The sequence below is a fragment of the Odontesthes bonariensis genome, chromosome 22 (assembly GCF_027942865.1).
Source record: "Odontesthes bonariensis isolate fOdoBon6 chromosome 22, fOdoBon6.hap1, whole genome shotgun sequence".
NCBI classification, from domain to species: domain Eukaryota; kingdom Metazoa; phylum Chordata; class Actinopteri; order Atheriniformes; family Atherinopsidae; genus Odontesthes; species Odontesthes bonariensis.
The window spans coordinates 19,490,414-19,514,406 of record NC_134527.1 but is presented as its reverse complement, the minus strand read 5'-3'; the positions used below and the strand labels follow the sequence as shown (position 1 = coordinate 19,514,406).

General features: G+C 39.8%; 1 protein-coding gene across 1 annotated transcript in view; it reads right to left on the bottom strand.

The window, feature by feature from the left end:
* ntng2b (netrin g2b) overlaps positions 1-2,763 on the bottom strand; it is an 80,581-nt gene extending 77,818 nt beyond the window's left edge. The window contains 4 exon segments of the mRNA XM_075456121.1: positions 457-684; positions 686-719; positions 721-1,216; positions 2,382-2,763. Of these exon segments, the coding sequence (XP_075312236.1) occupies positions 457-684; positions 686-719; positions 721-755 (297 nt within the window). The 5' untranslated portion in view covers positions 756-1,216; positions 2,382-2,763.
* Between the last annotated feature and the right edge of the window lie 21,230 nt (positions 2,764-23,993).

The window sequence follows — 23,993 nt, the reverse complement described above, 5'->3', positions numbered from 1 at the left end:
TTAAGCAGACATTTTAACGAGTTTTCCTGCAGCTCGCCCTTTGGTGTCCTTGGAAGTGAAAGGTCCCACTATGTGCATTTTATCAGTGGAACTGTGAAGCCACTAGAAGCCCAAATAAAACCGGATACTAATGTAAATAACACCCCCTGACGTCTCTGAGCAAGGTCGATCCATGCCAAGTCATTGCACTGTCTCACCTTTTTCAGACCCCTGTGGCTTTTATAGTGTGAATCCTGCTGCGACCGTTTGCTGGTCATTACTTTTTACTTTGTCTCTTCAGCTTAACTGCATAACGCTGTGATCTTGTAGATGTGCTGAAAATAGCTGACAGGTCAGAAAAGGTTCTCTGCATGTGTGGATGGCATGTCTGTGTACATTAAAATAATAACAATAATTCTAGTGAAAGTTAAAAACAAAAGCTTATGAAATGCAATAAATTTCACGACATTAACTTACCAAGGTGCAGAACCTCTCGGGTGGGTTTCCACACGTGATTCCGAGTGGATCTACCTTGATCCGCATGTAGTCTTTCACGGACGCGGAACTCGGCTGGCACGCGTAATGCTCCCACACCGAGCCCTCGTCCGTGCTAACCAGGGACTTACAGAGTTCGTATTGGGCCAAAGTGGAGGCCAAGCAGCGCAGCAGCAGCAGCAACACGGCCTGGAGGAGCATGGCAGGTTGGCGGGGTGTATTGAGAGGGGTCCGGCACAGGGTGAAGGGGCCACGGAGCTCACAGGAGAGGAAAAGCGCATGGAGCGGTGATCATAAAGAAATCATGAACATCCCTATCACCATGAGACTTTGAATGCAAAGGTACTGGTAAACTGACTCAGCTCGCCTCCCTGCTTTTATAATTTCCTCAGACAGAAAGCAGACCACTGTATCTGCAGCTTTCGCTCAGTGTCGTCTGACAAATATTGACGGTCCCCGGAGAACTGAGAGAGGGACACTTTCTTGTTTGGACGGATGATTTCCTGAGGAAGATTGGCGATGGGTGGAGAGGCGGATACTGTTACAGAGATTAATCTCGGCATACGCTTTTAACATAGTGTTCGGGTGAGTTTGGTAGAGAATGTTCACGCGGATCCATGTCTCAGAGAGCGGTGTCCTGGATGGGAACAGTGGTGCTTGTTGGGGAGGGTGAAGGAAAAGTTGCTGCGTCTTCAGGTAGATCCATTGGACATTTTATATCGATCGAGCTCTTCTGATTGTCCTGGAGCGACATGGGGACAAATATAGAAAAGTCAAAGTTATTGTAATTATACCCTCATCAATTATCTCACATTGTCGGTCTTTGAAAATATTATGTTTGATGGGTAGGCCTACATCGCATTCTTATTTAGTAGAAAGACGACTTTAATGATAATGCAACAAATCTCTTTGATTTACTTTTCTAAGTTAGAAAGAAATAGTTATTAATAATAATAATAATAATATGTATTGATGCCATACGTAAAACTTTTTAGTTTAGGTTTAGGTTCACCTCACCTCTTACTTGTGATGCGTTCGTTGGCATATATTTTCAAGATCTGAATATTTAAAAACATTAAAAAGCGCCACACACTGTGAGATAACCTTGTGCGTAAAAACACGTGCTGCTGCCGGGTGCCGCCTGTGCGTGCAAGAGTTGTAAATGCTCTGGTGCTGCAGAGTTGGCTTAAGATGTTATGTGAATAATTACACTGAAAGAAAAATCAATCGAAAGATATAAATATTGACCATAAAATGTGTTGTTCATCGAGTGGAATTGTGTAAAAAAGACAATTATTCTCACAGCCAAGCCGCTCAAAGAACTGTTTAAGTTTAAGTGTTCATTTTCTGGGAAGTTGACCAACAATTTCAGCCTATTCAACATCCTCTCTTACACGTGCACATCTGTCATGATAGCCCAATAAATTTAAAGCGAAACAAACTGCTCTGGACATTCTTGCCAAATTATTCACTTAAATTATAAGAAGATTTTAAACTGAGTCCGCGAATAAATGATTACATATGGCGATTCTTTTTCATTTGCGGATGCGTGGATTATAATCCGACTGTCGACCCAAGTTGGTAGACCTATCCCACGTAACCCTACGGACTTAGTTTACTTGTCAAGTGAAGTCGCCAAACGATTTTGCCGGCACAGACAGTCTTACAGGGGTGTGTCAATTCCTATAGCATTGCTCTCAACCGTGCAGCATCTCTCTCACTATATAAATGTATTTATTTTCACACATTAATGCATCTTCATTAGTGTAAAATGAAGCTGAGGGTCCCCTTACGCACTCCAGTTATCCCGAAGTGCTCTGGATATCGTGCATAAGTCGTTGCAGACTTCAAAGAGCTTTTGCAAAATGTATCATGTTGTGAGATGCTTTATCAGATAAAGCACTTACTTCTTGCGCGCATCTGCACGGCCGGTCAGCACTTTGTGTGGAGACCGTGCACGTCCCCCTGTTTGGTCAAATAAATCCCCTCCGACCATCCACTGTACTCGTTCCCCACAGCGGTCTTCACTACTTCCGTTATCAGCCTGCCTGACTCGCTGTTTGTTTTATGTCATCCGCTGGATACTTTTTTTTTTTTTTATCTCACCGTGGATGGCTGCGCGGTAGATCGTTGTCCTAGATCTGGAAACGGCCGGGAAAAGAGGGTTGAATTCCACCGTCAAGGAGTATCAAAAGTATAAAATATTGAGTTTGAGGAAAGGATTGTGCCCGCCCTTTTTCCCCCTCTCCTCCTCTTCTTCCCACTTTACAAGCTTGGGTTTACCCGGGTTGCTCAAGGGCAGAAAGAGAGGGGAAAAAAAAGGCTTTATGGAAAATATTACCCTCCCTCCTCCTCTTCCTTTCACCCCTCCCTCCGTCTCTCTCTCTGTTTCTCTGTCTCTCTCCCTCCCTCAGTTAATACCGAGGCTAAATCCTTTTACCATCACTTTCAATCACTATCTGAGCTTTTATCTGCTCCATCCCTGCTGCCTGAACCGGGGCGGTGCAACTTCCCATGTCCGCTCCAGCTTCAAACTGTTCCCCATCAGGTCCGATCTGCAACCGGCTCAGCTTAAAGGACCAGCGGGAAGACAGGAACCGGAGTCACTGCGAGCTGTACCCTCAACATTATCCGACCAGATGCGGATAGAAGAGACCTGTACACCCTGTGTACATGGAGGATGAATTCACAGCTGTTCCTGTATCAAAAGCATATATTCTTTCAGTTAGGGGACTCAGTGCCACAGCGGTGAGGGTGGATGCTGATCTTATCCCACTTTATTGAATTATTTATCACTGACTCTAACCGACAATATCACCTTAAATTTCATTCTAAGATTAAGTTCCGCATCATTTGTAAAGATCTTAACTTTTCTGCTGACTTTTAAACTGCGCTAAATGTAATACATCTATGCATAATGTATTATGCAAGATCTGATCTGTAGTCCCTCTCTCCTGCAGCAGTGGTGCGCTGTCCGTGGTGCTGATATGAAACTAGACTTTTCATGCAAAGTAAGCCACATACAACGTTGTTAAAATGTCTTCCCTTTCATAACTCATGGATTGACATGATAATTCACTATTCATCTCATCCCCAGTCCCCTATGTAATCATAGGGTGAGACCAAAACCAACGAAGCACAAAGCTATTTGTTTAAACACAGTATACCTCTACAAGGGTAAACAAGTAACTATTCCACAAAGTGGATTTAAGTTTGTTGACAAAGGGACACAGTTAACACAATGGAGATTTGAATATCTTAACTTTTAGTTTCTAAAATAAGTCAAGCTTTAAAAACACCAAATGTCTACGATTTGCACAATGCAGCTCAACTTTGTCTTTACTTTGGGCTTCCCTGGTAAATGCCCTTCAAACTCTAAATGTACAGTTTACAGGACAGCATTTACATTAGCCCTGCAATAGCAGAATATTTTCTTTGTCACCTGGGAGCAGCGGAAACCAGTTGTGAACACATAATTAACTTGTCAACAAACAGTAACAAACGGATGCTTGTCTACACATACATATGGTGCACCTTTGCCATTCATTTGGAAATGTCGAAGCTTGATGAGAACTCACTTGGTGAGTTTACTTGGTGTAAACTCATTTTAAACTCTCAATTAGAACTCTTTTTTTTCTTTTTTTTTTCAATCTCTTAAGATATTAAAGGTAGACAAAGCAGAATATTTATTTTGAAAATATAGATAGTTATCCCTCTTTTTTTTATTATATTAAACTTTTGAGTATAAAAAAAATCTCTAGACACCAGCTAATCCCAATATATGGGCATTAGGATTATAGAGGTCAGTTCAAATAACCACCATGCACGCACAACTGCATACATGTATATTCACACTCCAGCAACAGAGCCCTACGCTTTTACATTAAAATCTGATGATATAGCACATTCCCACAAGATTGCTATGATGTGCTTTATTGTTCTGTTTATTCATGTTTTAGAATTGAACTGCTGTGAAACAGTCTGTAAATTCTGATTTCTCTGATCTATTGCTTTGTTATCTGATTGATTGTGATTCAACTGACTTTCCGTCTCTCATTCCCTTAAAAAGTGCTGTTATGTTGCAATGCCAGGGAGGACAGACCAAGTTTGAAATGCTATGTACAAACAGTAACCACTCAATATACTTTTAAAAGGCTATTGAAATGAATGGTTTGTGCATCCGCTGAGCTGCAAGGCCTGTGTGACATAACTTTCATCATTCTCACCAGTCCCCAAGGGTCCACCAGGTCCCTATACCGCAGACCATATGCAGCCCAAATATTTGTTGCTGTGCGGATTAAAGCAATACAATGTAACTTCTCAAAAAGCCCACTATGGAGCTCCCCCTACAGGCTTGGAGGTAATGTACGGTTACACTGTCATAAATACAACACCCTTTCGCTTTCACGTTTCACGTTTGTTGACAAACCGGCGAGGAGTCAGAAGGTGCAAGCTATGTTGACCGAGAAGGTAAGAGTAATCAAATGTACCTGGGAGCGTGAGAGGGGTCTATTTGTTTTTGCGGTAGGTGTGCCAGAAAGCAAGTCGAAGTACTTCCGCTCAGCTCCCGGGCCGGTCCAGCAAAGTTACATAGCGCAGTTTTTCCAACTCAGATCCCCGAAGGGCATAGGACACAGCCCAATCGTAATATTAAAACTCATTCTACCCGCACAATTTTTTTCAAGCTGTTATTTTAGGGTAGAAATGTTACATAGTATTGCTTTAAGCATCAACTATGCACGTGTCTGGATTAATCTCCATTCTGAAAAACAAAATGCCAGACAAAGAAGAGAAGGAGCAAAATAACAACATGGACACTTGTTTGAGAAGTGACTTTGCAGGAGAATCCCCGATTTACGGGCTACATGCATGAGAGGTGTCAGCCCAGCTGAGCTCCAAGTGTATATAGGAACTGATTTGAGCACATGGACAGCAAAAGCATTGATTGCTTTTAATAGATTAAGATTAAGATCCGATTTATTGGTCATGCATACACACGAAATTTGTCCTCCGCTTTTAACCCATCCAGGTTGGCACCTGTTGACACACACATGCACATGCACAGGGTCACACACTCAGAGACAGATGCCAACCTGGAGCGGTGGGCAGCCATGAAGCGCCTGGGGAGCATGGGGGGTATGGTGCCTTGCTCAAGGGCACCTCAGCTGTGACAAGGAGGTGGACTGACACCCCTCCAGCTATCAGTTCCACCAATCTTTGAGTGGCGAGAGTGGGAATCGAATCGCCAACCTTCCGGTTATCACTGAGCCACGGCTGCCCCACGTACTCCACTATGTTCACAAGCCAGTCACTTACTGTAGTCTGTCTATTATAATTCCTGAGAATTCATTCAAATTGTATGGTTTCAGAATATTTCAACACAGAATCAGCTCTTCCGTGACATTGCATGCTTTTTTGCTGGGTGCTCCGACTCTTAGTTTGGACAGTATTTTCCAAAACATTACACTGCATGGTGGTCAGTTCAGTGTCAACATATCTCAAACCAAACTCTTTCTAAAATGATGAAACAAAATTAAATCTTTTCAGTAGTTTTAGTTTATTTTGTTTGAATTTGTTTACAGTTGTTTCTGTGATCATTCAAGTATGTTTGAATGGCAAAGCTAACACATAAAGGCATAACCAAGGATACAGCAACAGTTTGTCACTCATTTTTCTCATAGCTTGTTCTGGTATAGTTTGATAGAAGAGGAAGCACATATCTCATATATTATTTTAACTGAATTATTCAATGTATCGCCTAGCCTTAAGTGAGCAATTAATTAACTCTGCAGGGGAACAGCTGCAACATTCTCAAGAACCTTGAAGGTCCCTGCAGCTAATTTTGGAAAACACTTAAATAACTAACACCGTTGTGCTGGTAACAGTGGAGCAGATGTAATAATTTAATACTGAGCCAGGACACCAATTCACACTTCAGAGGTGAATGACAGGCGTTTTGGGATTACAAAATTCATACCTCTGGTCACATTTTAAGGCAACAGAAGAACAAGGCCAGAAGACACAGGGGATGAGAGGGAGAAGGAGATATACAACTTGAGAGGAAATTATGAACCATCTATGAAACATTGGCAGTACACACAGAAGAGGATCAATAGTATGTCCTTGAAGACCATCCTTCTCTTTTTGTATCCTCAAGATGAGCTTTAACCCTTTTGCACTGCTGAGTAGTTTCAGAGGATAGGATCCCACTTCTCTCACCACTGTATCTAGGGCAAGACTGAAAGACTCCCCCTCTCCACCTCTGAACCCCAAGGGATCAATAGAACACCGCAAATATGGCATTCACTGCAATAAGAGGGTATTGATACAGAGAAACACAGGCCTGCAATTGACATTGCTCCAAAATGGGAAAAAAAGGGACTGCTGAACTTGTCAAAGAAGCTTCTGACAAATGCTAGGTAGTTTGGGCTTTATCTTTGACTCAGAGGCTGAGAAAACTTATTCAGCATCAACCACCTTCAATATTAGACTTCTAAAGGTCTTCAGTTTTTACTATTTCGAATTTGAAACCTTGTGTAGCAAATCCTTGTGTTTTTTTCCTCGCTTGCTTGGTGTGTTTGATTGAAATCAGAATTTCATCACTGATTCAGCCATAGTCGGACAGCAACAACCATGCCTAAAACGAGACTTGGTATGACGAAGCTCTGAAAATGTACTCCACAAATGGATACACGTTAGATGTGTGGGCAGTGGAGCTGATTGCATTTTGGGCAGGCTCTTCAATTCACTGCTCCGTGCTTTAACAAATATTCTGATCAAATTTAGCACATTTTCTACATCTGTAAATGATTTTACACAAACAGAATTCACTTGACTGTGCATCAATAGTCTGATAGAAATGTCAACCATCAACATGATGAATGAGTGATATTGTATTTTGGAATTCAATTATGCCTACCTAAATAAGAGCATCAATAACAATAGAACAGCCTGTCTTGGCTAACAGACTTATACACATTACAGTATGCTGCACAGCGACGCATTGTCACATTCATTTCCTGCAACAATAGTGGGGATTTCACCACACAGTGTTCAAAGTGACAGTGCAAAGTAAGATATAATCCGTTTGGAAACCCCTAGTAATTCAGTATTTTGTTTGTTTCAGCTCTAATCGGTTCATATAGAAATCTGCTCTGTGAATCATTTGGCTCCCCAGAGTGTGCTCACTGAAACTGAAGAGTTGTGCAAAAGGGACAGCAAAGCCAGATGACAAGACTCTCATTTTCTTTTTGTTTCTTTTAACTTTCTGTACACTTCCCCTCTCCTTTTCTCTCTCCATCTTTGTATTTTGGCAGAGGATAGGACTGTCAGAGTAGCCTAGCTGGCAGACCTTGATAAAAAAAATATACCCTTCAACGTGGCAGCCTGCAGAGTTTGGACAAGATTCAGAACAGGCCTCATCTTTCTCTCCCTCTCTCTGTTTGCTGAAAGGATGACGCTAAAGTCAACTGGTGCGGGAGTCACTGTCTTGCATAAATCAGTTTGGAACTTTGGGAAGGCCCCCAACAGGAAGTGCACGACCAGAAATGATTTATGTCCAATGTATCCATCCTGAATAGCTTTGACCAGATGGCTTTAGGTTGGAATCACACAAAAACACACACCAGTTTAGTCCTCTGTTTGTACACCCAGGTTTATATGTCTTATGTGTTATCTTATGTGTACATCTTCAGAAACCTGATTCATGATAATATTGTCGCAGTTTAAGCCTCAGTGCTGTAAAGCCATAAGAGATTTGATCTATTCAAAGGAGAAATGCGAAATAAATTCACTCATCAATCTGATTAAAAAAAAAAGTCCTCACATGCACAAAAAGTTGACTTTGTAAAATATAAATGAAAAATATGGGTACATATTACTGTCTTTTATCAAGATTATATATTTTTTCTATTTTAAAGCAGGATTCCTTGTTTTAATGCTCACATATTCATCTGTCCTTCCTGAAAACTCTTCCCTCTCCCTTCCACCTGAAAATCGTGTTTCTGTGCTCAAATTAACTGTTGCATGTACAAATATTCCATGCTCCAGTTTGAGCCCTCCTCTTCTGTATGTTCTTGGATTAATTTGTAATGACCCTGTTAAAATCCCCTCTAGCCAATGAAATGCAAGACGTGTTGACTAAACAAAATCATCACTGCTTCTTTATGGGTGTGCTTGTTTTTTTTTATGTAGTCCATCATCTTTCATTGTCTGTTGTGCATAACAGAGACAGAAGTAATATCTGCATGCAGGAACAAGGTTGAACATCAATACTTAATGGGCGTGATCTTCTGGCATAGTCAAAACTGCAGTAAAAACAGATGATTCTGTTGTGGAAATCCTTGCATGGACTTGTGAAAAACATGTTCTGTGAATAAAAGCAAGTTAAAACAAGTTAAAATCACTAATCAAAATCATTTGTTAAAATCCAACTGTCCATCCATCCATCCTATTTTCTATACCCGCTTAATCTAATTCGAGGTTGCAATAGGGATGGACCCTACCCCAACTCCCAAGGGGCGAGAGGCAGGATACACCCTGGACAGGCCACCAGTTATTGGTGAAAATCATGGTCCCCAACTCAGCCAAGCTAAAGGGAAGATCAACCATCTTGAGATCAAGGTTCAGTTCAAAAGACGGCATCTCTGATGGCATTTGGGCATGTCATAGGTAACTTGAACATCTGTGCATCTTTGACATCACAAATAAAGTTGTACAATATTTAGAAGCACATCATGGCTCCATAAAAGTTTGGTAACTGAACTGGCCTACCTGCAGTCCAGACTCGTCACCTGCTGAAAACACTTGACTTTGTTAGCTGTTTCTTAATGTAAACGTAGGCTACATATTTAGAGGTTTAAAATATATTCCAACCATTGCTATTTTAGGTTAACAATTTAGTTTGGAAATAGAGCAGTATGAATCTTCAGAGGAATCCGTACAAAATGCCTCAAGTGATGTCGCTTAATGGTTGTGACTGAAGAAAACAAAAATGAAAATGGGGGAAAATCAATGGGGGTTCAAGAGCAATAAACTATTTGAGGGTGTTATCAACATTAGTTTCTCCCTGCACACTTCATAGAAATCTCCAATCAAACTATCAGCAGTTGATTTGGTTATGACATTTTGAAAATGGTTTATATATTTTCCACTTTTTATTTTTGTCATTTTTAAAGTTTAGATTTTTATTTTCCAGTGAGCCCCATATGTGCCTTCAGACTACAGTACACCTGTCGTTATGAACTTATGATGTTTTTCAAACAACCAGATGGGTCCTCTAGAGAATGAACAGACATACACACAAAGTATACACACACCAATAATGGTTTCCTAGCAACTCTTAGTTAGTGGTCCTACCCTGGGAACAATGCTCTTTTCACTTGCATCAGGTGTTTGTCCACCAGGGAATCAGTGACCCCGAAATGCAGGCACATGTCACCTCATTCGCACAAACCACATCTAACCCTTTTACCTGATCACCTTCAAAAAGGTATTAACACAAACAGTTTCTCTACCTGTATATTAAGTAGTTTGACTTTTTACTCTTCCACCATAAACTATAATAGCTTTAGGTTCACCTCTCTGGTGGTTTCCTTTCCAAGAAGTCTGATGGGATAGAGTGGTTATGAATACAGAAGAGGTGCTGCAATAAGCATAAATAACAATCGCGGGCTCATCCTTCTGCATTAAATATCAGTCACTTTGTAATGAGGGAGGACAAGCAGCCGACTCTAAGATTAACAGCATTTGTGGAGGGCCCAGTTGGTGTCCTGCCCCACACTGGGCCAACAGAGGAAACACTCTGCTGTGGATGTGAATCCATGTATAAAATGTGGCACATTTGTGCATATTTGTGTAGGTCCTGTACAGAAGCGGCCTCCTTTCTGCTCGCCAGCCGCTGCATGACTGAACTACCTCTCTGTTTCCGTGTGATGTGATCGATGAGGAGCTCAGGAGGTGCCTTTCACACGCAGACAAACACAGCCACACACACTCTTCTCTTTGCTCCGCCACATCGCAAGTGTCGCCACTGCAGGTTACACTTACAAAGCCAACCTCTCACTCACCCTCTTACTCAATGGATCAGTCCGTCATTCACACCTTCATCACCCCTTTCTCACTCATTTGCTCACCTATCTATCATGTCTTCAAATGTAAAGTTGGACTCACTGTCCCCAGTGTTGTGCGATGCCAACAGATCTCATCTACATTGACAAACACTCACTCAAACGCAGGCCCTCAAACACTCACACTGTTCACTTACTCATTCATGCATCTGGCGAATTAGTGTGTTAATTGTTCACTGACTCATTCAGTGGTGAGCTTGCTTGCTTTTTCACTCTCACGCTGACACTCGTGAGGGCCTCTAAGATTAAAGTCCGTTTTACACACCTGGATAAAGGAGTTTCTCAGTATGGATTTTACCGTTATTTGTGGATGTTCTGTCATCATGTTTGTATATTGCTATGGTGTTTTCTGAAGGGATACGTTGATTTTAGTGTGCAATCTATCTTTTGCACTGTTGTAATCAGTCATTTGTTTACATCTGAATCAGTTTCCTCTGCCAGCCCTGCTGTTCAAATTCTACTTGATGTTCGACTGAGCAGAGCAGTTAATTGTCTTAAGATTCACAGTTCAGGACAGTGCATAATGATGACTGCTGTGAAATCGAAGGAATAAAAACATTTTATAATGAGGAAGAATAATAATTTAACACAAAGATGCTGATGAAAATGTCTAACTGGACGGCAAATGGAATTTGCATATCACTGTGTAAATTATCTTCTTTTGAACCCTTCCTTGTGGACACTAAAGCTAAACCAAATGTATTTCCTATAGTGAAAACAAAACTGTTAATTACCCTTTTGACTTTTGTTTATCCAAACAAAGCCACACTGAGAATTAAAATCTCTTTTACAACTGTGTCCCAATCCGGACAACAGCAGAACAGAACACAAACGCACAATAACACGTGGATAAACATACCTATAAACCTATAAACATGAGAATGCTTTTGAAAAAGTCAAATTTCACATTCATAATGAGCAAACAGAGTTTGTCTTGTGCAGTCTTGATTTTTTTGCTTTCAAATATCATTGTGACGTAGCAGGATCAGATGAAGGTTACTGCAGGGATGTCTTTTGACACAACAAAGTGGTGTCAAGAGCCAGTGACAGGGAGAGAAACAAATCAATCTTTTTATAATTGTTTGTAAATTGAAATTGACTTGAAGTTTTTTTTTAGCTATTTGGTTTGTTAAAGATGCCTATGGAGACTTTTGAGGTCGAGGTAGACAAAATAAGAAAGGCTGAGGTAGTCAGACTTTTCATTTATGTTATGTGTAATTCTCCAAAGTTAATTCTGTAAAATGTCCCTTGTAGAACAGCCAGCCTGCCAAGTAAAGACATCTACTTTCAAATTCCACTCTGCAGTTTGTAATGCAGCCTTTTAAAAATATGTCATCTTGATGCCCAAGACGACACTGATGTTATAATCTTGGTTGTTTTCTCTTTTTCCTCCCCCACAGTTACAGAATTAAACCACTTTTTTTTCTCTGGACGGGTAGAACATTTTGTTGACTTTGACTTGTAAAAGCAGTAGTGCCCCTATAAAGCAAGGTTTCTCATCTTAGAGGTAATAGGTGCAGTAAACTCTTGATGCACTGACAAGGTCATGGGAATTAAATTTGACATATTAATTGATCTTGTATTCATATCAGCCAAGGTTGATAAATCCTGATTTAACATTTTGAACTTTTATTGACTTGTTCCTTTTAACGGTGCTGTTTATTGATTTGCATTAACAGTCACTATATCAGCATGTAGTTAAGTAATTTTGCTCTTCAGCATAAATGCAGCTAAATTAGAAATATGCAGCCTCGTAGTTTCCGGTAACCAAAGGATGAACATGTTATTTGCCTCGTGCTAGCACCATTTTGGATTTATAACCAGGTTTTGCAGCATCTAACAATCAGGTCTTAAGGAAGATAAAAGCTTTACAGTCTGCTCACCAGAATGGTTTTTAACAGTTGTTCAGCCTACTCCCACCATTATATCCTTCATTAAATGAGCTGTAGAGGAGGGAATGAGATTTATCCTGCTGCTCTCAGGGCAAACAGGGCACAGTCTCTTCTCAAGACTGACGCTTCTTGTTGACATTGTGGGGATAAATTCAGCAGGATCGATACGAGCTTTTCGTCTCATTGATTTGCTCAAACAACCTCGCCCTCCTCCCACCCAGAGGTTCTTCCGCCGTGCTGACCCCTCTTGTCACCTGTGGGTACGGTTCATTCATCTATCTACATGTAACGGCTATCTGTTTCCCAGACGGGAGACAGTGACATTGTATAGCGACAGCAGGCAGGTCTTACAGGGCTCATGATGTCATGCCTTAAAGTGGAAGCATATTCAATAATGACCGCTGAGGCTTTATAGCACAATTTCTATGAAGGACAACGCAGTTGATATTTAGTTTCTTCTTTTTTTCACCAAACCCAAAATAAACATATAAACTTTCTTTGATCCTTTAGCAGGTCAAAGCTATGTCAGTTATGTGGGATCTCACACCTTTAAAAATACAGTTTAGTTAGTTACAGTAAGCTGCTACTGTTGAAGTTTTGGGCTAAGGGGAGAAACTACAGGTGAATAAGGTAAAACCTACAACTAACTGATATAACAATGGAACTTCCCCATATGATTAGCTGATTTAAGACAATTTCATGTATTGTGTTTTTTCCCTTAAAAAAATGTTTAAATGTGTAAAACAAGGCATTTTCTGTTTGGCATGACTGTCTCAGACAGAAACTAGAACATATGTTTCAGCCCGGTTTCACCAATTATTGTAAAATAGAAACTTTTGTCCACACGTCCATTCTGTAGTTTCACAAGCCAGACTTAAAAATTGTGTGGTGATAACATTTTGGAAGGCAGTTGTTTTGTATTGGGTTGCCTTGTGTCACATGATAGGAACTGGAACCAATGTAGTCTGTGTCAATGTATTATTTTCCAACCCTAACCATGTATTTTTGAACATCTAAACCTAACCATGTACTCCTAACGAACTGTATTTCAGAGAACTGAGGACGGAAAGAGTGGCTATTGTCCTTTCGATAAGCTTATGCTTTGAGTCTGATGATTGCTGACATGTCATCTTGGAATATACTCATGCCATCAGGGAAAAAAAAATCTATTGATGGAAAAAAACTGGTCATTCAGTACTTCCAGATAGTCAGCTTACCTAATTTTTTGGACACTTACCATTTCTAAACCTCGACACAGACCTGACCAACTGAAGCCACCCCAGATCACCCACATGCGTGTGAGTGTGGGTGCACCCACATTCGCTGCACCCACATGCGTGTGTGTGTTAGGGTAGGTACCAGGCATGATGGGTGCATACAGTCTTTATGCTCCCTTGCAAATCAAAGCCTTTTTTCCAGTTGGCCTCACTGATGTGTAGTTTTCTTAAGGACAGCTGTTTTGTCCCAATACCTTGAGTTTTCATTGGTTTGTGCTTGTGGAAAAGCTCCAATTTTCAATGTTTGACATTGCCGTGAGTTCACCTTTTGATTTTCTTCCATTTCATTCCACCAAACATTTAAGTGACCTCGGAAAATGATCATTCAAGTTTTTTTTCCATCTAAATCTCTTCCTTGAAGATGATGGTTCACCACTATCCTTCCAGGTTTTTTTTTTTTATAATGGACAGTTGTAACCTGACTTTGGGGGTTTCAGCAATCTCTTTAGTTTTTTTTGTTCGATGCAGACATATAATTTGACCTTCTGAAACATCTTTTCCCCAATAAAGACATGCGTCTTCCAACATTGTTGCTTAGGGAATGAGAAACTACTCACTGCATCAGTTAGGGTTAAATAATGTGTGAGCAGCTGAAACATATTAATCACTACAGTATTTTCCAGTTATACCTGTTTACTTAGTTGAATTCAATTGGTTACATTTTGCTGAACTGCTGGACTAGTGATGACAAACTGTCGACTACGGTGAATAATTAATTCTGAACAGGCCTCTATGACGTAATTAACACATGCAAATGCTGTTTTGGGGCAACATTTGTTGTATCAATGAGACATTGTCACAGATGATTGCAAGTTTTGTATTTGTATTTATTTATTAATATTTTTCATGACTGAGAGCCAGTGGGCACTGAACAAGATAACAGCCACTGTAACCTTTAGCTGCTGTGGTGTTTTGCTTCTATCACTCAATCAGCAGTGGTCTTTGTTTATTTCTGTCCTTCCTCGGGGGTAAATAAGACCCTGCTTTGCCAGAGAGGAGCCTGGGTAATGAGGCTTGTGTCTTTGGAAGCTCGACATCTAACAGGTCATAGGTTAGCCTCAGAGATACAGGGGTAATAGATATGCAGCTGGGGAAATCTATTTATATTGTATTATATTTCTATATATATATATATGTGTGTGTGTGTGTGTGTGTGTGTGTGTGATTATATCATGAAATATTATCCGTGCTTATTATCATCATTATGAATGGGCAACATTTCATAAAACAAAACAGCTAAACTAACACAACAAAATGTCAGAAAAATAAAACACAGTATGTCCAAAAAACAAAATGGCAAATATGGAAACATATGGAAACACATCATCAAACTAAAGATGTTTTTTTTCAAGTTTTCTGCTTAAAACCTTTTGAAGCATGATTTCAAAAACTGAGCAAGAAATTCAGTAAAAGATGGAAGTTGATTAGCGTTAACTCAGTCACTGCATGACTTTCTCTTAGTAAACACCCACAAAAGCAATTTATCTTGAATACATTTCCAAACACTGTCTCCGACTTCTTGGGACCTTAAAAAAGAAAAAGACACTGAAGAAGAAAATGATGGAAATGCAAAAATAAGTAGAAATTGAATGAAATCACTCAAAAAAACCTTTTCTCTCCTAACTGTTCCTCTCATGAACAATTTCTATGAACTGATTTTCCAGTTACTCCTGTGAAATAGGTATGTTGGCACGGCTATGCATTTGTGTTTGACTAAAGGGTTAAATTCAGGCAAATTCACAGGTCTCTGAATCGATTAGATTATTGGATGATTGGTTAGGGAAAATTGAATACCCTCCCCCTTTGGAAATCAATTAGAGAGAAGTAGATGTCATTATGAATCTGGAAACGGTGTGTAGACTGTCTGATAAAAGAACAGTTGAGGACACAGACTATGAATGCTGTTCCATGTTGCTGGGTGTGTAAATAGCAATCATTTGCTTTCATGATAACGATTTCAACTTTGTAATATCATAAGCAAATATTAATAACACAATATACTTAAAAAAAAAGGAATATGATATTATTATTTGGCTGTCACAATGACTTTACAATATTGCAACACATTCCTTAACAAAAATACATCAGAATTTACGCTTTAATCATTTCGCTGGACTTTTGTACTCGCTGAGCACCACACATCAAACCCCTTATCATGTTGTGTTTTTAGGCCTTTAGTCTTATTTTTCCGTCTTGCATCAAAAGCCAGACAGATAGATGTGAACACATATCATCTGTGACTCATCCGGACCCAGTGCCACCAGTGTGTCTGTGATGGCAAATCTGCTAATTACCATCAGATCCCGCACCCTACAGTGGCCGCACACTGCAGGGGGTTCAATATATGACTTCAGTGTGGACAGATGGTCTGCTGGTCTTAAAAGCAGTTCTTCTCCCACTCCCTTATATCTTAAACATTAGACCCAGACAAAGAGCATTTGTTCTCCTCCAATTATTCTTTCTGCTCCACCACAACTGGATGATTTCCTTCAAGCTTTTAAGTCACTCTTCTTGGGTCATGGCTCGACAATATGTCCAGGAATATGTGTGGGGGGGTTCCTCTTTTTAATGGATTATGTGCACATTCTCATCATTTTACTTGCACTTTTCTATGTCCACTGAGTACAGCATTTGTATACCGTGATTCTTTGGAAGTTTCTCTGTTGCAGTATTGCAGCATTTTCCCACACCATGCAGAACTGGGGTGAAGCGATGAAGGTGGTGGGTGCATCTCTCGTGTGAGGGTGGGAATAAAGAATCCAGTGGGTGGAGGTCTGGCCAGAGATTAGCCCTCTTGTTTGAGTAATTCCAGGACTGCAGCAAAGGCAGGGCTGGCCTCTCTTCTGCAGCTCCCAATGTACCCATTAATGTAAACACGATCAATAGGTTTGTTGTGAGACCTGCACAACCAAAAGGAAAGGGTGAAATCACAGAACCGTGAGGTTGGAATCTGGCTTCACTGTTACTGACTTTCTCTAACTCATAAGATCTTTGTGTCCATTCTTCGAGGTCTGTACTCTTTCCTCAACATCGTGTAAGTTAAGGGTCGAACGGATTTCTTTAAAGCCTAATCAGTATTTGTCTGTGTCCCAAGCAGCCGCTGCTTCAACTGAATTTTCAATATTGTCTTTGTTTAAATCATATTGTGTGCGATACTCTTGTGGTTTTCAAAGCTTAGGCCTCAGGCCTCAAAAGCGTCTGTGACATTTTGACATTGTAGAAACAGTTTGGAATTTGATTAAAACTCTCTTCACTCACAAAAAAATCATTTGCATATGTAAAAACTTGTGCTGCACAAAATTTTCTAATATCCCCCCTCATGTTATCAAACTCATGAGCCAAACGAACAGTCAGCACCTTGATTCCAGATGCTCAATGATCTTCCACGCTGATCACAGTTGAAAACAGAAAAGATTAGATTACTGTAACAATAAAGGCTTCCAGCTCAAAATGTTTAAGTAATTTACTGTGCATTATGGCCATATCATGCCAAACAAACCTTCAGTTTTATAGACTCAAAAGATGTTTTGTTACCAGTTAATCTTACACTATGAACTGATTATGATAAGTAGCCTGTTAACATACTTAGAACGAACTAATGGATTCATTTTGTGAATTTTTGTTAAGGAAGCTCGAGAAACATTCACATGATTATACACAGATATCATATTATAGTTTTATGCCGCAGTCCAACAAGACTCCATAGAATAAAAATGATGAAGGATGTAGAAATGTTGTGGTGAACCCATTCTGGATTGTGGAGGACTGGTATGTTGCCGATATGGTTGTCTAATCATACTGATTCTTACTCTGTAAATACAGTAGTTAAGTCTGCATCTTAGAAAGACAATGAAGAAAAACATATTCTATAAGAAAAACAAAAAAAAAAAAAGAAAAGTGAACGGATTGACCTGGATAAATTGTGACTACATTTTGAATTTTGCCAGGTATGTCTTTTACCAGTAAGGCCAAAAAGCAGCTGCTGGAGTCACCCTGTAACTGGACACTCCAGCAAGTGTCCCTCGCAGAGTTTTGACCATCCCTTTCCCATAAGTGCCCTTAACTCACTACTGAGGCCATGAAACTTTTGCTCTGCCTGTCTATGACTCCAATTAACAGTGATTTTGAGTGCCTGTGGAAAATGTCATTGTCTGTTCTCCAACCATACTGTGAAGAGCTTAGAAACTGTGTTGTTTGATTTAAGACTAGCTACATTCCTTGCAAATGGAAGGAGTTAAAATTCTGCTACAGAAATATTATAAGTGTCCTCAAAATCACAACCACAGTGTGGTCTTTAGCAGCTTTTATTTGCTTGATGTGAAAAGTTACAGTAGCCTGTTCTGCTGTTCCAATCTCTGCAATCCATCCATTATTTTCCACTTCCAAGGCTGGGTTGCAGGGGCAACAGATCCGGGAGGAAAAAGCCAGGACCCTTTCCCCAGCGTCCCTCTCGAACTCTCGCTAGGGGAACCTGAGACATTCGGAAGCCATGAAGGGATATTCAATAAAAACGAAAGCTTTGCCTTTTTTGCTCAGCTCCACTTTACCTCAATAGACCAGTGCAGCACCCTCATTACTGCTGATGAAGCCCCAATCTGTCTGTCCCTCTCTTGGTTCAACTTGCCATCATTCCTGAACAAAATCCTGAATTACTTAAAGTCATCCACTTCAGCCAAGAACCCATCTCTGACCCAAAGCGAGCACTCTACTCTTTTCCAATTGAGGTCCATGGCCTCAGACTTGGTGGGGCTGGCTTTCTGCAATCCCTTACTGAGCATTTCACCCTTGAGAAATGGTGTTGTTTCTGGGCTCTATTTTTCCAAAACCCAAGACCAGATGGACGAAATGAAAGTTGCATTGTATGTATCATACATATCAATGAAAGAAAATAAAAGTAGACGCAAGCAAACAAGTTTTTAATTAGCATAAAAAAATATTTTGTGTGCATAAAAATCCACACAGATACCATTAAAACGTTTCCAGTGAGGCAGTCCAGGGTTGCAATCTTAGATTCATTTCATGCATATCTTCATAATTACCCAAGTCCAGTGTCCAAACAATGTTTTTTTCTTCTTTTCAGGTGTGCTCTCTTTTGTCTGAACTATTACATGAGCTGCTCTATGTCCTTCTTACAGATACTAGCTTAGAGATGAGCTGTGATATTTACAAGCTGCCATCTGTGAAAATCTAGTTTTTACCTTGTTAATAATGTACGCTTGGAGTATAGGATAGAGACTCCTAGGCCCAAACTATAATCTCTATATATTACAAAAGCAAAAGAAGTTATACCCAAGCTCATATTTGTTACAGTTTATGGTCAATGTGGACATAGTTAAAGCTCTGTTGCATATCTGCAATGATATGGTTGTCTTTTAAGGTCTGATACGAAAGCCTATTTAAGTGTTACACACAGACCTAAATTCAGTCCTAGAAAGAGCGATTTAATGCTGATGGTATGCATGAGGTTTTGGTTGTCAAGGGAGGCAACCATCGATATTTGATAAGCCTTTTATTGTCGCTCTGGGCTCAAGTTCACCAGCTTTTTATGTAAAGAAAATCTGCATTTGAAGGTTAGGAGCATCCTTGTACTATTATTTGTCTGCAAGGTTATCTCAGACCATTTTGTGTATGTGAGTGGAAACATTTAGTCTCTTCCCAAGGTTAAAAAGTTTCAAGATTTTCTGACAAAATTTTTAAAATCTATTTTTGGGGACTTCTTCCAGCTTTCAAGTGTTAAAGTAACTATTTTTTAACTTATCTAAATAATTGCTATAGTGAAAGAATTTAGTTAGTGATTCAGATAAAGTGGTAGTCACCAGTAATTGTAGAGATTCTATCCTATTCTTCATTTTACTCGTGGTTCAAACATAGTGCCTTACTTTTTGCTGTCTTTAAAATTCCTCACGTTCACCAGATGTCCTCAATTTGCTCCCATGTTTCACAAATGAGTCATCCCCAATCAGCTGTGATTTTGTTTGCTGCCTTCCAAACTGTCCCTAATCTCCAATTAGTGCTTACATCAATCCTTTCTTTACACCAACTTTATCCTTTTCAAGGTTGCAAAGGGCTGAAGTCTATCCCAGCTGCCGTGGCGTGAGTGTTGGGGTACGCTGTCACCAATCCATCACCAGGCTCAGAGACAAAAAAGAAATCTTCTGTTTACACAATGCCCACCTGGTGGGGGAAATGCCTTCAATCGAGTCTGTCACCAGTTTGATTTCTGATAATGAGAAAAGAAAAACAAGTTTATCTAAAAAGTGTATTTATGTTTGAGTTATTTTCATTTTACATGTTTATTTACTAAAATTGTCAAAACACAGGACAAGACTCAAGACTATCTTAGCCGATCATCTTTGAATCCTGTTAAACAGCTTTTCATTTCCCTTTTTACCACAGACAGTTTATCTTGCTGTAGCAACTCAAAACATGGAAGTCAAAACATTTATCTGGCTCTTTTTCACTTAATTGTTAGGAAGCTAGTGATGATTCATTCATTTCCAGGTGCTGAAGCTGAGCACCTAAATGAATGCAATGATATTACTTTTGACTTAAAGTTCTTCTTGGATTATCTGTCTAACATCTCTTTGGTGATTCAAGATGGTTGATTAACCTTTTGGTAAAAATAGGAGACAAAGAATTAGAAAACCTGAATGATTGTATAAAAGACATCATGATATTAATTATTAATGCCAGTTAATGATAGCCCTGTAGTTTTTTTCAGTTATGCTACAGGTAAACACCGATGTGGAGATGTAAAACCTTTCAACATTACATACAGTGGAGGAAATCATGATTAATGCATCGGAATTTATTCCAAGAAAAAAATGCCTTAATCAGTTCTATCCAGCAGCCTCACACAACCTGCAACACCACAGAGAAACATACTCAAGCCAAGGAAAATCTAAATCTTGAAACTTGAAACTTGCAGAGTCAGTCTCACCAATGCACATTATGTGACAGTAGTTTGTCCCAGTTTCAGTGTTTTGGGACCTTTGGCATGAGAAGTGTTGCTGTCTGTAATACATCACTTTGTGTTTGATTGAATCTGTGTGGATCTTGAGATCTGAAAGACTGCCAAAAATGGCACTTGGACATTTTGATTCCAGAAAACTCCAACAAGCATCTCAATGAGATGACACAACTGACAAACAATGAAATATCTGGCATGTGCTATGCTGTGGATATCAAATCTTCAGCAATTTATTCACTGTTAGTAAAACTGAAATGAAGTGAAACTACTCAGCTACCTGAAATATTTTCTTCCAGACATGTTGACACAAGACAGCAGGAAAAGATGGAGTGACTGACTTTATTGGTGATGACATCCCATTTTCATTCCAAGATTGCAAGCCTTTTACAACGTGCACATGATTCACGTGGGAGATTTTAACTCAAACGTACACCTACATTGTTCACAAAAGTAGTAGTAGTGGTTTGAAAGAATTTCAGTTAAAAAAATGTAATTTAGTTCAGACTTTTAGCGACAATAGTTAGAATTTGAGCACACTGAGATCTACAACTGCTGGCACTAAAGATGTCCAAGGATTGGTAGTGAACCAGCAGGAGAATTATAGGTACTCAATGCAAGGCCGAGGGATTTGGTCCCCAAAAGAGCCCCATATGTGACAAATTGTAAGAAAACTTAACACTGGCTATGACAGACGTGTAAGAATTGCAGCACATTGCAGCTTACAGGCTTATGGAGCATAGAGAACTCATGTTGACCCATGAGTACCCACAACTTGCATGTGAGCGTCAAAACTGGACCATTACACATGAAGAAGAAGGTGGCCTGCTGAGATGAATTGAGCGTACAGGGTGTATATGGGACAAAACTGTGTGATATCCTGAGCCAAGATCTTTTGTAAACTTGTACTTTGGTATTCATGTGGATGTTATTTTATTATTTTACCACCTGTCTAAAAGAAAATGTTGCAGACATTTTCTGAAGTTTTGTGTGATCAATAGAAATATTTACAATGTCCACAGGGACTATGCTCCTGGGACTTTGGCTGTGTTACCAAATATGTTGTCTTGGGCAGCAGTGGATCTTCCAACGAGGCAAAGAGCTGAAACACAGAGCTAAAGTGGAGTGGCCCAGAGAGAAATTCAGACCTCAGTCTTGTCCAGGAGGGAGTGGTTGAGGGAACTTGACAGTGATGGCAAGGAAGTGTATGAATAAACACATCCATCCATCCATCCATCATCTTCCGCTGGTCCGGGGATCGGGTCGCGGGGGCAGCAGCTTGAGCAAAGAGACCCAGACGTCCCTGTCCCCGGCCACTTCCTCCAGCTCTTCTGGGGGGACCCCGAGGCGTTCCCAGGCCAGCCGAAAGACATACTCTCTCCAACGTGTCCTGGGTCTTCCCCGGGGCCTCCTCCCAGTGGGACGCGCCCGGAACACCTCACCGGAAATCACACAAATTTTTTTGAAAATAGAAAAAAGAGTTTAAAGCTAAAAATTATCTTAACACTTTAACACTTTTTTGGGTAACCAATTGGTCACATGAGTATTACTTGTAAATCTAAATGATCAAATTTGGCATGGTTGTGATTTTTTCCCCCCTTTTTTTACTTAATGTGTGTACTAAAATTCTTTACAAGCAAGTTTAAAAATATGTAAAAACAGGAGGATGGGCTTCAGTCAATTCTGATCCTCAGTATGTCCCTGCATCCCTCTTCAGCCTGTGAGAAAGAGGAGACATATTTTCTAAAGGTTGAGCTGTTTATTCAGATCCGTTTTCATAGTGTCTTATGGGAATTACGCTCTAACATTAGAGGCTCAGAGGATTCTGGTGGAGTTGTGGCACGGTTCAGTCTTTGTTATATGACATGTGGGCCCAGGAACATTTGTTCTCCTTCATCCCTCGATATGTGTGGGATGAACTGCTCATTCCCAAGAGAGTCCCAAGTGTTTGCGTGCTTCAGCTCTATCCATAAATCTGCTCCATCCTTTTTTCATCTCTGTAATCTCTATCGTTTTTCCTCACAGAGTTTAACTCTGGTGTCACAAGATGGTACTGACTTTCCTGTGGCTAGGAAACAATGAGATTAACGTGTGTTTTCTTGAAATGTAAAATGGCAATATTTTATTGTAGCAACTGGGTTGATTATTCAAATGAACCAGTGATGTGTAATCTTACACCCTCATCAGGCCAAAATGTAACTTTTTCCAATGATGGCACAACAAATAACATTCAATTAACGTCATAATCCTCCAATGTACTTTGCATTTCCTCCTAATAAGCAATTGTCAGCATGCTGTACCATGAAAGTGTTTAATAGACTGTATCATGCTCATTTTCACACCCAGTCTGGACTGAGTGGTCAACTGATTGGTCAATAATGGCAGACTCTGAGTCATCTGCTCATTCTTTGTTCTACATATGCCAAACGACCCACTAGACAGGCACTATGCAAATGTCATACACAGTTCAGGCAGTCAGAATAAGTGTCTTCTGTGGGAGAGAAAACTGAATTTGGTGAGAACTTTGTAACTTCACTGAGCTTCTATATGCGTAAAAAACTATATAACATCCAAAATGTATGATATGACTTCTTCGGAGGATATTAATACTGGGCTCACAGATTTTGGCTAAATGAAAAAGTTTCTCCATGTCTTTTTACCAATAAAGAATTCGACCCCATGGATAGTTAGATCCTGCAGCCATAAATGACCTATAATAACATTCAAAGAACATGGGATCCTTGTGGTCATGAGAGCAGCTGTATGTGAAGGGTAAGAATAGTGCCCATTAAGTAGAAGTTGGCATCGTACAGAGAATGTATTTCAGTTCTCACCGTGATGTTTTTTAACTCTTACCAAACAGTTTTGGTATCTGAGCCTAAGGTTGCATTGTAAATATAATGTATTTCAACACTAACCATAATTGATTTTTAACCCTCGCCATGTAGTTCTGATTATTAACTTTAACCAGTTCTTGCCCAAATCCAACCAAGACACAAAATATTTTAGTAAAGCATTGTTTTGATCAATAGAACATAATTTAACAAAAGTGAATGTACTCATTTAATATGTTTGGATGTTTGGATCCCATTGTTGAATGGATGAAACAACAAATTTCCCTTCTGCTGCTTGTTGAGGCGTTATTTCAGAGGACAGCGTTATAAGTTGTGTCTAAGGATATGAATAAATTACCAGTTTGGTTGCTTCGATTTTAAGACTTGAAGGTATTACAGTCCTTTTTGTTCCTCTTTTTTTA